A 14659-nucleotide genomic window follows, 5' to 3' on the forward strand; every position below is an offset into this window, starting at 1 on the left:
TTTGACTTTGTTGTCTTCTTCTGGTTGTATATTTTGATCTTCTTTGTCACCAAAATAAGATAATATAGTCTGACTCTTTTTGTGCTGCTTGCTCATGATCCCAGTGAACTACTTGAGTTTTAAACTCTTTGTTAAGGTACGAATCTGCTTCCAATGTGGAGAATGCACTGTTCCAAGCTTCGGGGGTTTGTACAGCTGGTTTCAGAGAGACTTGTAGGGATCTGTAAATTTTCAGTTCTTTCAAGGTGGTATGATAAGGGGCAAGGTGTTTACTCTTTTCCTGGCCTGTGACCACAAGTACTCCTTTCTGTCCTGAAACTCTGAGGAGGGGCTCCTCTCCACAGCCAATAAGCTCCACCATGCCAGCACTCTTCCTCACCGCAGCACCGCTACCCAGAACTGTGACCCAGATCCAAACACAGGTATAGCAAAATATTACTGCCTCAGTACTGGCAAAGAGATCCCTGCAGTCCCTCTCTGATCAGCCACTGGATTCCCCTTCAGTCTGTGGCCGGAAGCTTGGGAAGCAGCTGCCCCCCCAGGGCCATGCTCTTGGGGAATGGAGCTGAGACCCTTCCTTCCTTTCTCAGCACTGACAGAAACAGACTTTTCCCACTGACCTTCCAAATTGTCTTTGGCATTGGTGGATTGAGGAGTCTGGAAACCTCCACAGCTGCCTGAGATTCCATCCTCTGAGGCCTGCTCCAGGTTTGCTGCAGCCTGCACACCCATGCCATACTGTGCTCTGCAACCAGCCTGGCCCAATATATCTTTCTGATCAATCATCCAGGCTGTCTTGGGCTGCAAATTAGTTTCACTCTGTGTTTTTGTAGGTTCTGCTGCTTTAGAATTTGTTTAGAGCCATTTTTTAAATATTTGGAGGGGGCTGGGGGAGAGCTCAAGCAAGTCACTGCTTTCACTCTGCCATCTTTGCTCCGCCCCCCCAGGCTAGTGGTCAGTTTTCAGAACAGTATACAAATACCTAACAATAATTGCTTAAATTTATTTGACCTTGTTGTTGTTTATACTACATTCTCAAAGACGATTATTACATCAGGGAGGTGATGCCATGACATGCAAATGAATTGGATTTAAGTGAGGGAGGGTTGTGTAGTCCTTGTCTCACTTTCTCCTCCAGACCCATCTGGGTTCAGTGGCAAGATCTAGATCTAGGTGACTGGAGATGACCCCATAGAATGCTTTGCAAGCCGTCCATATATAATTTCAAGGTAAGCCTAATAACAATCCTATAAATATCATTATGCCCATTTTATAGAAAAGGAAAAGGAGGTTCAAAGTCACTCATTCACTGCCTTGCTCATGGTCAATAAATCTAGTATATCACAAGGCCTTTTCTGATTCCAGGCCCTGTAGCCCACACTGACTTTCCCCATAGAGGTCCAAGAGATAGGGTTGTCAGGTAATGACATTACCAACATGTCAGGCAACTAAATAACAGGGCAGATCAAAAGAATGTCACTGATCAAAGGGATCTTTGGAACTCCTGAAGGTGTTGCAAGTTACATTTTTTGTCTCTTTCTTAGGGAGTATCAAGGACCATAATACTAATAAGCATTTTGATGTAAAGGACTCTTTTTCGAGCTATAAGCATTATTTTTTGATTTGCTGGTGCTCTTAATGAGCATCAGATAAATGATTTTAATAAGATATTGGAATTGCATCTAATAAACACTCATTATAAATTATAAGTTAATAAGAAGAAGTTTGATTTGCAGAAATGGGAGACTCCCTCCTTGCACTTCTTCATGAGCCATTTCAAAAGGAAAACACCAGGTTGGTTACATGCTGAGGAGGAGTGTTTGCTTATGAAAGAGAGACTGAGGGGGCAGCTAGGTGATGCATTGGATAGAGCACTGGCCCTGAAGTCAGGAGGACCTGAGTTCAAATCCGGCCTCAGACCAAACACTTGACACTTACTAGCTGTGTGACCCTGGGCAAGTCACTTAACCCCAATTGCCAGAGGGGGAAAAAAGAGGGACTAACCTATAATTTATAATACTGAGGCACATAAACCTAGGAGTCATATTAATTGTGATACATATGGTGACAATGATGTGGGTCAGAGAGCTATTCTAAGCTTCAGCAATTTCACAACACTGCTCTGTGAATCTTCAGATACTTGCTGAATAAAAACATGAAAAGGAAAGATAATAAAATGGAGGAAGACCTCCACTTATGTGTTCTTTAGCTCTTTAGGACTGTCCAGTAAAACCAGACCTCCATGAGAAAGTGATTAGAGAGATCCCATTGGGTTATTTTGTTTGCACAATAATGTGTACAACAGTAAGACAATGCTTAAGAGGAGGGCTTCATTGGGTTGATATTTATCCAAGTTTTGGAAAATTAATGATAAAACAAAAAATATGATGACAATGGTAATAATAACAATAATAAAAAAATAACCACCCCCGTTCAGATACTTTCTATCTATGTGAACCTGGCAAGTCACTTAATATTTCTTAATCTTCCAGTGCTCATTTATAAAATGAGGAAAACAGTACGTATAGACAACTGCTGAGAGATGCTATGGCTGAAAATTTAACCACACTTTGGATGATGTGTGAATGAGATAATTTTTTTTCTGAATCCAACCCAACTGGTCCTCATATTAAATAACAACAACAACAATAATGCTTTTACTGGGGTTCTACTCAGTGACTTTTCAACTGAGATCACTTATGCTAAGTCGTTTTCAAATCTTAAAGTTGAATAGAAATGTCAGCTATTATAATGATATTAGTAATAGTAAATGTTATGGACATATCACTTTGAGGTTTAAATTCCCTTTACATATATAATCTCATTTGAGGTAATTGCTCAAAATGTTAATACTAGTGTTTTATAGATGAGAAAAAAGAAACAGCTTGAAACAACTAAATTATGAATCATATGTCCTGAATTCAAGTCCTGACTCCTGCCATTTATTATTTGTGTGATGTTGGGCAAATCATTTCCATGCTTTATTCATCATTTTCCCTATCTGTAAAATGAGAGAATTGAACTCATGGACTTCAGAGGACCCTTCCAGTTCTAATCTTAGGATGCTATAGAGGTTAGGTGACTAGCCCATGGACAGTGCTAGTTGGAATATGAGGCACCATTCAAAATCAAAACCTGACTCCCATTCTACAACCTATGGAGCATTCTTTGTGAGTAGTGGTAGCCTTCTTCTACCTAAATAATAAATAAATAAACAAACAAATAAATTAATGAATAAATAAATAAAGCAAATAAAGAATGAAACAAAAAGGACTGAATGTTAATTAAAGGGAAATACAGAGATTTCTTGCCAAGTTCTCTGATTTCACATTCATAATTATTTCCAGTATAATACATCTTAGCTAGTCCAGAACTAGAAGTACAGAACCCATAGATTTCTTACTAGGAACTTACTAACTACTTTATATGTTACTTTCAGAGAATTAAAACCTTCTCCTCTGATACCCAACTGTCATTTCAAAAAAAAAATCTTCAGTGAAATGAAAGGGCAAATCACCTCATTCCAAATAGTTTTATGTGAGTTTTAATCCCAATGAATTCTAACATGGATACATAGATACATAAATAGCGCATATATATATATATATATATGTATCATATATATATATATCATATATATATATATACACACACACACACACACACACACACACACACACACCACACATATAGGTTTTTGCTTTTTGGAAAAATAAAGTTGAATTGTCAAAGAACCTTGCATTTGATCCTTCTAGAAATTGATTTTTTTTCCTCCTTAGGTTTTCCAGATATTTCAGGTGTATCTCTCCATAGGCATGGGTGAAAAATAGAACTCTAAAAAAATGAGGGAATGAATTCTTTCTCTAAACTATGAATAATACATTAATTCATAGTCTTGGGAGGAAATATTATATAGATAAATAAACCACACACACACACACTCATACCAGGACAGGAAAGAGGTGCCTACAAAAGGCCCGATGGGGTCCAGCCTATTGGGCTTCTCTGAACTTGACTTAGGCCAGTCCCCAGATAACTAACACAACTTAAATCCCCAGTCTCTTGCCAAAGTCATTCTGCCTTTGCAGGACTGTTTTGGGTGGCTGTGCTACATTCAGTCTTTGAGAACCCACTGGAATCTCCATGTCAAAAACTAGGAATGGAGGAAACCTGAAGTACTTATTTATGCCAATGTCCTGAGTCAGTTTAATTTACTTATTCCATGTTGGCTAAAAATATGGATGACTCCTAGGGGCATCATCCCCCTAGAAATCCATAGATGTTGATGAAACTCCAGTATTATTGAAAAGTACCTACTCTTAAAAATCATGCTAACTCTTTCCTGACTTCCATGAACTTAACACTATATTTGTATTCCAATGATTTTGGTGGAGAGAACCCGTAATCGACCTCACTTGTGACCCACGTGGAAAAAAAAGATTTTGTTTCACGCATTGTTCTGTGCCATGCTGAGCTTCCAAAGAAATGCCCTAAAATGTTCATTTCATCTTTAGGGCTACCATAGAGGGATCTGAGAGCCCCATGAATCAGAGCAAGACCACCAAGGTTTTGATTTATTTTGTTTAATATTAAGTTGTATTGTTGAAGGAAACATTGATTTATTTTTTCTTGAATTAGAGTTTCTTCCTCCATCTAAAAGCCTCAATTTACTAATGATGCTGAAATGGCTTTAAGGGATTCAAACTGAGTTATTAGCTCTTTGTATCAGCAAAAACTGAGCATTTAGATCTTGTGCTCACCACAGGAATATATTTACAGCTCAGGTTAAATCAATTCAAGCTCTTTTGTCTCATAGCTCAGAGAACACAGTGTCGACTCAGGACTACATTTTGTTACTGCAACCTCAATAAATCCAGGTCAGTTGCAGAATGTGTATAAAGCATGAAGTTCAAGGCTATTAGGAAACGACCAGCTCTTGGTGGCCTGTGTACAGCAGACCCAATCCAAACCAACCCAAGTCAAACCAATGACCATTCAGGAAGTACTGACTACCCAGTACCTATACTAGGCACTGGAATCGTAAGGCCAAGTTGAAAAACAGATCTTGTTTTCACTGAGTTTACATTCTACTGAGGGATATAGTATGTGCACACACACACACACATGCAGATAATAGAGTACAATGAAACTAGGGCAGTGGAAAACACTTAAGTGTGTGAAGGTTCCTGGAAGGCTTCTCAGTGGAGGTGGTCACTGAGTTGAATCCTGAATGAGCATAAGTACTCTAGGAAGAGAATATAGAAGGGATAATGGTGTGTGCCAATTGATAAAGCAGGAGACAGAGTGTTATCATGAAGATTCTAATACACTTTTACATGTCAAAAACCTGCGAATATTTATTGCGTAATTTTCCTTTTAAAATAGGTACACATAAAATCAGGAAACTAAATATGTTTCATTTAACAAGACCACAAAATGGCAAATTAATATTTACCTAAAATTATTGACATAATCACATACAAGTTCTTGATTAAATAATAGCACATTAGGTCAGTCTATCAGTCCATCCCTAATGGACACAAACTTCAAATGGCAAATGTTCTTGACTCAAAGATAAGGTAGGAGAATGAAAGCAGACTAAATGGCAGTTGGGACATCATGCAGCAATGTTAGCCATCCCAAGCAACTCCTGGGCACAAAAGAAAACAAGCCCATTGCTACCAGGGCTTTCTGTTGGCTCACATGGCCTTTTGGATCATGGGAAATCACAATCTCAAATAAATCACATTCACATGAGATCCCAATAGTATGAAAAAGATCTAGTGGGCTATATGAAGTATCTTAGTAAAGGTAACTCATATATAACAACTATAGCAAAAGCTGGTTATCTAGGATAGCATAGGTTAGGTGAAAGAACACTGGATTTCAACTCAGAGGACAAAAGTATGAACTCCAATTTGCCATTTGCTCACTTTGTGCCTTTAGAGTTACTTTAACTTTAACAGATGACATTAAGTCATCTGTTAAAATGGAGGGTGGGGTAGGATTGGGCTAGGTTACATCTGAAGTCCCTTTCAAATCCAAATTCTCTGATTGTCTTCTGAACCATGATAATACTCATGATCAGGAAAGGAGGCAAATTGTGTGTGTGGATGTGTGTGTGTGTGTGTGTGTGTGTGTGTGTGTGTGTGTGTGTGTGTGTATGAGAGAGAGAGAGAGAGAGAGAGAGAGAGAGAGAGAGAGAGAGAGAGAGAGAAAGAGAGAGAGAGAGAGACTGATTGACTATTGGAGACCTATAATGAAATCCATGGAATATTAAAGGGACAAGAGGAAAACCTCTAGCATCCCATAATATGGATAGGCACGAACAAACATTGCACAGGATAGGAAGAATATGGGGTGCGACTTTCACCAATGGAAGTATTGTTCACCTCACCGAAAGAAGGAATCCAAATATCAGAGTATATCATTTGCAAAAATGAAAAGATTTGTAATGAAGTCAGAGACATTAAGTATACATTTACCATGTGAAACTCCAGAGATGGAAACAATAGATATTAGCTACATTTTCTTGGTGAATAATCCACTCTTTGAGAGTAAAACATTCATAGAATATCATTTATCAAAACTAGGGCATTGATTAATTAAAATATATTTTGATTGGCACAAGGCTGCCATGGTCCCCATTTGTTCTAAAAACATTTTGGCAAAAGTTTCTAAGGCACTGAGTAGGACCCCTTTGGAGCATTTATGTGAGAAAAGACATGGAATTACCAAGGCTAAGATGTGAATTTCATTGTGCATCAGGGAAGTCAGTACCCACTCCAATGAGATAATGAATCTTTTACAGATACACAATTGTGATGGTAGGAGTCAGTTGTTTGTAAGTGAATGAACTTTCTGAGTTGCCTCGCTTATGCCCAGATGGTCTTAGATATTGTATCCAGCAATCGATTGCTGTGATGGGACTTGGTGTGAGTTCCACCACTGGCCAGAATATTTGAGTGTTCATCACTTACCCTAACTTGTCCAACAAAAGCATTGGCTTCTTCTTCAACCACAGATAAGTTTCTTGGCAAATATGGATCAAAAGTTGGAGCATTGTCATTTACATCTGTCACCACAATGTTCACAGTGGCTGTTGAAGTCTGAAAGAAAATGGGTACTTATGAGCTGAATGTCTTTCATTATGAAATCAAGGCAGAAACGACACTACAGAGACAAGGCACCACATAGTGGCAGTGATGATGATAGCTGGCATGCAGAGAATACCTTACATAAATTATATTATTATATTGTTGCCAATAATTCCATAAGGTAGGCCATTACGATCTTATTAGTTTGATTTTATAGTTCAGGAAACTGTGTTTCACTGAACTGAAGTGATTTCTCAAGTTAACATAAATATTAGGTATCACAGTCAAGATTCAAATCCTGTTACCTTCTGGTCCATTTTCAGCACTTTTCCCAATACGAAACGCATCTTTTGGACAAATAAGTAGATTTGAAATCAGAAGCCCCAGGATCCATTGTGAATTCTGCCCCTTCACTACTCTGAGCAAGCCACTTCTGCTTATTTCTTCCTCTATAATTTGGAGAATATTCATAAGATCCAACATTTTGAACAGGAAGAGCCCATACAGGTCTTGTAGAACAACCACCTCATTTTACAGATAAGTAAACTGAGGCCCAGAGAGATAAAATAACTTGTTCAAGGTTATAAGGTAATAAAGTGAACTCTACTTTTGAGTTCCTCCTTTTCATTGCATCACACTGCCTCCTGATGGATGAACTAGAAGATGCTTTCTGATCTCAAAATTCTCTTCCAGCTTTCTATCCTCATTTCTCTGTGGATTAATTCATTACATTGATTTTGGCCTTTGTCCCCGTGGAGCCATCTTCCTAGTGAAAATAGCACATTTCCATCTATTCTCCCTGTTATTTATGTTTGGAAAAACAAAGATTTGTAATTTGCAACCACTTTTTTTTTCTTTAAGAAAATGATGAAAAGTGCAAATGGTGATATTAGAATGTAAAAGGCATTTAGAAATGTCAAACACCTCCCAGTGACATATTTTCAGAAACTGCTTTCACCTTTATGGAGACCACAGGACAAGTCTTCACATTTTTAGTTTAGCAAATAATTCTCTCTCTCTCTCTCTCTCTCTCTCTCTCTCTCTCTCTCTCTCTCTCTCTCTCTCTCTCTCTCTCTCTCTCCCCTCTTGTCTTTTTTTAAAGACTCCTCCTTTCTTTTTCTTCAGTTACAAGCTATAAAATAAAAACTTGATAACATCAAAGAGCCATTGCCAAGGTTACACCAATACTTAGATAACATGCTGCTCATGCCCCATTGCTAACTCTGCCTTGAAACTAAGAAACTGGAGCCCTTATGGTACCGATGATAACGCCAAGTTCTCCTAAAGCCATGCTTCCCTGAGCTGTAACTAGAGATATTATCTTCAACCTGGATCATTTTATTTCTGGGATAGGAGATGATGTTGCCACTAAAGCCAATGAAACTAAGCTATGCTTGGAGAGTGGGTTCCTTTCCCCTGCCCAAGTTGCATTTCTGTGTTCCTAGATAATGCTCACATCCATGAACAAAACAACATAATGGAATACCCTCTCTCTGCTGCTGGAGACCCCATCTAGAACTGACTCTGTATTGATCTTGAGAGGGGAAGAGGTGGAAACCCTTCCAGAACTAAAAGCTAAGTCCATCACTATAGTAATTGCTCTTCTTTTTTTCCCCCTCCCTAGCCCATCTGCCGAAACCAGTGAACTGCCAGAATGGATCATACCCTATTTAGCTTTGTTAGCATGTGATTAAGGAAGAAAAATGTGGTTTAGATTCGCTTCTGCAATAAGACACACTCCTAGAGACAGAAGTGAAGGTAGCTTTAATTAAGATTATAATATATGTACAGAAAAGGTAGATTTACAGCAACATACAATTAGCAATATGAGTATAGTCAGGCTAAGAGTACAAAGGATAGCAATAATATAAGAAAACATCACCAATTTGGGTAAGCACCAATACCTGAAGGCCAAGCTGGGAACTGCCGGGGTACAGCTTTCAGGGTCCCAATTGGGAAAGTTCCAGGCAGAGCATCCTGTCCATGGGTGAGAATCAAAAGATGGCTTTCCCAATTAGGATTTAAATAGGGCCTCCAACAAAGAAGGCCCTGTACCAAAGGTGTCCATGATTCTGGTAGATGTTTTAACTTGGTCCATGAAGTGGCCAAGTTCCTGGAGCAGGCAAAACATCTGAGAATATTAATTAACTTGATATGTTCTGGCGAACTGGTCAGGTTCCCAGAGCTCATCTCCTGAGAACTGGCTAAATTCTCAGGTTAATATAAATAACCACACTCTGGCTTATAGCCCAATGTTTAAAGTCATACAGGACATGGAAGATCTTTCCTTATAAGATTTATCAATCAGTTAGTTTTTGAACCATATTACTGTTCCTCTTCTCCTGTGATGATCCAAATTTTCTACTTGAGATACTTAGAGTTTGGAATACGAATTAACCTTAGAAAGTCTGGAATGTTTTGACACTACAATAGACAATGGACCAGTAGGCTCATCATAATTTCCTAGCAATGATTAATTTATTTTTATCTTTCTTCCCATTCTGTTTCCTTCCTTTCTCCTCTCCTCCTCTTCCCCCTCTCACCTTCCCCTTCCTTTTCTCATTCATTTCTTCTCTCCTCCCTTCCTTTGTTTTCCCTTTTTCATTTACTCTCCTTTCTTTTTTCCTTCCATTTCTTTTCCCCTTCTTTTCTTCCTTCATTCAGTTTTTTCTTTTTTCATTTCCTCCCCCCTTCTTCCATGAGGTGGTAGAGGAGGGTGACAGGAAGGTAATTATATTAATGCTATACTCTTCATAATTTAAAGCTCCCCTTACCCATGACTTCATTAAGACTAATTTTGCTATCTATACTATTTTAACCAAATAACATATTTGTGGACTCAAAGGTCAAAATTATTTTTTTTTATATATCCCATTAATTGCTGAATTGATAGGGTTACTTTGTGACTTTTAAACACTTATATAAAGGAGAATAATGTTTAAAGTTTTTTTTTCTCATATAATACTTTCATTCATTTATCTACTGGGAAATATTTATTTTAGAATTTTATTAATTTAAATTCTGTACCTCTAAGCACACCTTTCAGAAAGGTTCACTTACTCTTTGTAAATTGTAGAATAACTAAGTGAAAAAGTTGCCTCTAGCTTCTATAGGGCACTGGAAAACTTATGAACTCCAAAGCAAATGCAAATATATCATTCCCCCAATGTCTAAATAGTTTATACCTTTTATAGCCAAGATTCTAATACTGGCCAAGGAGGTTAATGACCAAAAATAGTTATGTTTACCAGACTACTCACTGCAGTATTTTATGTAGTACCAGGGAGCTAGACTTGATGTGGATGGCCAATGATTAGAAAATAACTGGACAAATTGTGATCTAGAAATTAAATGAAATAGCATTGCCATAAAAACAGTGAATTGGGAGGAATGCAGAGTAAAGAATACTTGGATGAACCTGTGTAGACCAATACAAGCAGAATCAGGAGAACAACAAAGACAAGTACCATGAGGCAAATGCTTTTAAATAACTCTAGAAGGCAGCTGAACTCTCCTCCACTGTCATCACCAGCCCTGCCTAAAAACCCAAATGATGAAGCAGTTTTCTGTTTTCTCAATAAAAGGGTCAAACTTCTTGGCATAAAATGCGGCAGATCTGATCTGACAGCTCTGTCTGTTGGCTTTGTTTAGGCATTTATTTTTTTTTTACAAGAGTAGTTTTAATAAGGTGGCTGAATCTGGATGTGACTAAGGTATGAAAATAACACAGGCAGCTAGGTGGCACACTAGATAGAGCTCTGGGCCTAGAATCAGGAAGATTCATCTTCGTGACTTCAAATCCAGTGTCAGACACTTGCTAGCTATGTGACCCTGGTCAGGTTATTTACACCTGTTTCCCTCAGTTTTCTCATCTGTAAAATGAGCTGGAGAAGTGAATGACAAGCCACTCCAGTATCTCTGCCAACAAAACACCAAATGGCATCATGGAGCGTTAAACACAACTGAAACAACTGAACAACAAAATTAAAATGAAAGGTAAAATATTTTATATTACCTTCTTCCCAAAGAAAGAGGGGGCATTTTTTTCCTTCTTTCTTTGTATAAAGATATGTTTTTTTTTTTCTTCATGGTGAAAGAGAAGCTATGAGACCAGGCCCCTTTATTATTTTTTGTTATTGCTTCTGGAGGAGATTTCTATGAATAATATCATTCTATTATTATTAGAAGTGGAAGACCTATTGGGTATTTAAAATATCCTTCCAAAGGGCTTCAAAGAACTATCATAGTGGCATGCCTGAATCTGAAGTTTAACCTCAGTTAGGTACAGAGAATCCAACCCAGACTACGATAACCATTGGGGTTCACTTGCTGCCAAGATAGAACAGAATGACCTGTTCTTCTGCCTCTGTACATCTGGTTGGCAGCAGCAGAGGGATACTAACAGGGCACTTTGGTATTGTTTCTGGTGCCCCAGAAAAAGTTGGTGGCTGAGTTGTGCAGAACAGATATCTTTTACATATATTTCAAAGCTAGTGAATTAATGGAGACCACCAGGAATTATAGAAACACATAAAAGATGAAGGCAGGACAAACGTAGCAGCTGCAACATTTTCAAAGCAATTAGGGGTAATGGAAACAAAATCAAAACGCATGAATTCCATGCCTTTTTAGTCATGCTGGTAAGTTATCAGATTATGAATTGCACAGACTAGAAGATACATATCTTGTTCTTTTTCCCAGTAATTTTCTCTTTTATATTCAAGAACTCATTAATAAAGGAAACTCGTAAGATAACAGACATGAAAGGCTCTCAAGAATGCATTCTGGCTGGAAATGGGGAGTGAAGGCATGTGTCCATGAATCAGCTACTAGCAAGGAACATAGAATGCAGGATTCCCAGGAGACATAGCACATCGCATGCACGCCTGCTGGCCTCCTCAGGGTATCATGGACCTCCAAGGCCAATATCCAAACTGTAAACCAACGTAAGTTAACGCAGATCTTATTGGAATAACTGTAGATTCATTAAATTCTAATCTTTACAGAAATTGTCACCAGCTCTTCACACACACTCTCACATCCAATCCAAGGCAAACGTGGGTCTTGTTAGTTTTCCTCAACTGAGAACTTCCTGGCAATCTCACATTGTTCTTGTTGTTGTTGTTCAGTTGTTTCCAACTTTGTGACCCCATTTGGAGTTTTCTTGGCAAAGATACTGGAGTGGTTTGCCACTTCTTTCTCCAGCTCATTTGACAGATGAGGAAACTGAGGCAAACAGGGATAAGTGACTTGCCTAGGGTCACATGGCTAATAAATGTCTAAAGCCAGATTTAAATTCAGGTTTTCCTGACTCTAGGCCTCTCACTGCATCCACTGCACCACCTACCTGTCCAGTACCAGCTACCAGAATGGCTTCTTTGACCATCAACATGTAGCAGAACTACCTTAAATTTGAGACTTATACAAATGTAGCATCGAACACACACACACACACACACACACACTCACATGTACACACACATTGGCTGGCAGCATCAGGGAATGATAACAGGGCACTTCGGTACTGTTTCTTGTACCCTATTAAATGTCTGTGTCCGAGTTATTGAGAACAGATCTTTGTTAAGGCCATTTAAATTCTGGTGAATCAACAGAGACCACCAGGAATTACAATGACACATGAAAGTTGAAGACAGTATAAATGCAGCAGTTGAAACATCTTCAAAGCAATTATACAACAGGAACAAAATTGAAACACATGAATATCATGTCTTTTTTTGTATGTACACACACACATACACACACTCAAGCAAATATATACATCTTGCAGATTATTCTTTAGGTCTTATTTAGATATAAAGTATGCTGTGTATGTGTGTGTGTGTGTGTGTGTGTGTAAGAGAGAGAGAGAGAGAGAGAGAGAGAGAGAGAGAGAGAGAGAGAGAGAAGAGAGAGAGAGAGAGGAGACAGAGGAGAGAGAGGAGAGAGAGAGAGAGAGAGAGAGAGAGAGAGAGAGAGAGAGAGAGAGAGAGAGAGAGAGAGGAGAGACAAGGAGAGAGGGGGGGGAGAAGGAGAGAGGAGAGAGAGAGAGAAGGAGAGAAAGAGAGAAGGAGACAGAAGGAGAGAGAGAGAGAGAAAGAGAGAGAAAGGGGGGAGAGAGAGAGAAGGTAGGCTTGGGGTCTAGTAACGTCACATGTGACCTTTGCAGGGTGCTTACTCCTCAACTTATTTCTAGATTCGTTATCATGTTCATTCTCATCATCTATATTTCTAAAGTTATCCATGGGTCTGTACTGTTATTTCATTATTAATTAATGAAATACAGCTCCTCTTATTAATTCATCAATTAGATCTCCACCTCCAACGTATCATTTAATAGACTGGAAAAACTTATTTTGCCATAGTTGCTCATCTCTTTATACATCACACCATAATATCCTTAGTTCTGGAACTCAGTTTCCAATCTCAGAATAGTAGTCAAAGCCTCTGAGATTCTGTGCTACTTTATCATGAATATAAGCCACTATTTTTTATTGCTAATGTAGCACCTTCATCTTTTGAATATATCTAGTTGGCTATGGCATACCAGAAGTCACTGAGGCCTCAATAACTGACTTCTGAAGAACATTCTTAGGTCTTTATTTGAACTGTAAATAATTTGAAGAATGAGTCCTTGTGATCACAGGAGCCAAACATTTCCAGAACTATGTCAACAGCTATTCCTGGACAATTTATACTGATGATGTCTCTGGACCTTATTTCTAAGACATTGAATAAAGCCTTAGTTATATCATCATACATATTGCCCTGGAGATCATGGAATAATATTCTGACATCTGATGATGATGGTGGTGGTAAAGATGGCAACAAAAACAGTGATATGCAAATGTAATCAGAGATCTTAGGTCTCCTAACAACCCTGGGCTCACACAGACCAGGTCCAATCCTGGATGCCTAAGTCAAAGGTAGCCAATTTAACTGCTGGCTCGTTGTCCCCACCTCAAAGTCTTATTTTCACAAAATCCCCTAAACGAAACTAAGTCATATCCTGTTTCTAAGCTTCCTGAAGTTTTGAGAATAGGGTCCTTGAATCTTACATGTGCCCTCAATATACAATACGGATCTGGGATATGGGAATCTCCTTTATTTTATTTCACAGATGCTAAGGACCTGTGCCCACAGACAACTATTGGAAAATAAAGCAATATCTTGACTCATCAACTCCCTCTGGAAGGCAATTGAATTTGGGACTTCACCTCTTTGCATTTTGGTGAGTAACTTTCAGAGAGTCCTGTCACCCTAGCACAGGCCTGCACAACGTACTGCTCTAGGGCCACTTATGGTCCCCTGGCTGCTTGCAGCATACCAAAGGATTTCCTCTACATACAAAGAATGTTGTCCTCTACATTTTTCTTGGGCTGTCCGAAATCCTTTGGCATGCTGCAAGTGGCCACAGGCCACAGGTTGTGCAGGCCTACTCTAGCAGATAAACATACTTTGGGAGTTGCTGAAAAAGCAAACTTGTCATTGGACCTGCATTGGCAGAGCAAGAAATTAACTTTAACTTGCAAAAAAGGATGATGCAAAGGGACTTAGCCAATCAG

The 14659-nt window shown here is 38.7% G+C and overlaps 1 protein-coding gene across 2 annotated transcripts in view; it reads right to left on the reverse strand.

Annotated features, from left to right (window-relative positions):
• The window catches only part of PCDH15 (protocadherin related 15), a 1495046-nt gene that overhangs the window by 286457 nt on the left and 1193930 nt on the right, over positions 1-14659 (reverse strand). For both annotated transcript variants that reach the window (XM_020978669.2, XM_078150714.1), the window contains one exon: positions 6981-7109. In XM_020978669.2, coding sequence (XP_020834328.1) covers positions 6981-7109 — 129 coding nt within the window. The remainder of the gene's footprint in view (positions 1-6980; positions 7110-14659) is intronic.

Source organism: Phascolarctos cinereus, unplaced genomic scaffold (assembly GCF_003287225.1).
Source record: "Phascolarctos cinereus isolate Bilbo 61053 unplaced genomic scaffold, phaCin_HiC Scaffold_3;HRSCAF=262, whole genome shotgun sequence".
Classification (NCBI taxonomy): domain Eukaryota; kingdom Metazoa; phylum Chordata; class Mammalia; order Diprotodontia; family Phascolarctidae; genus Phascolarctos; species Phascolarctos cinereus.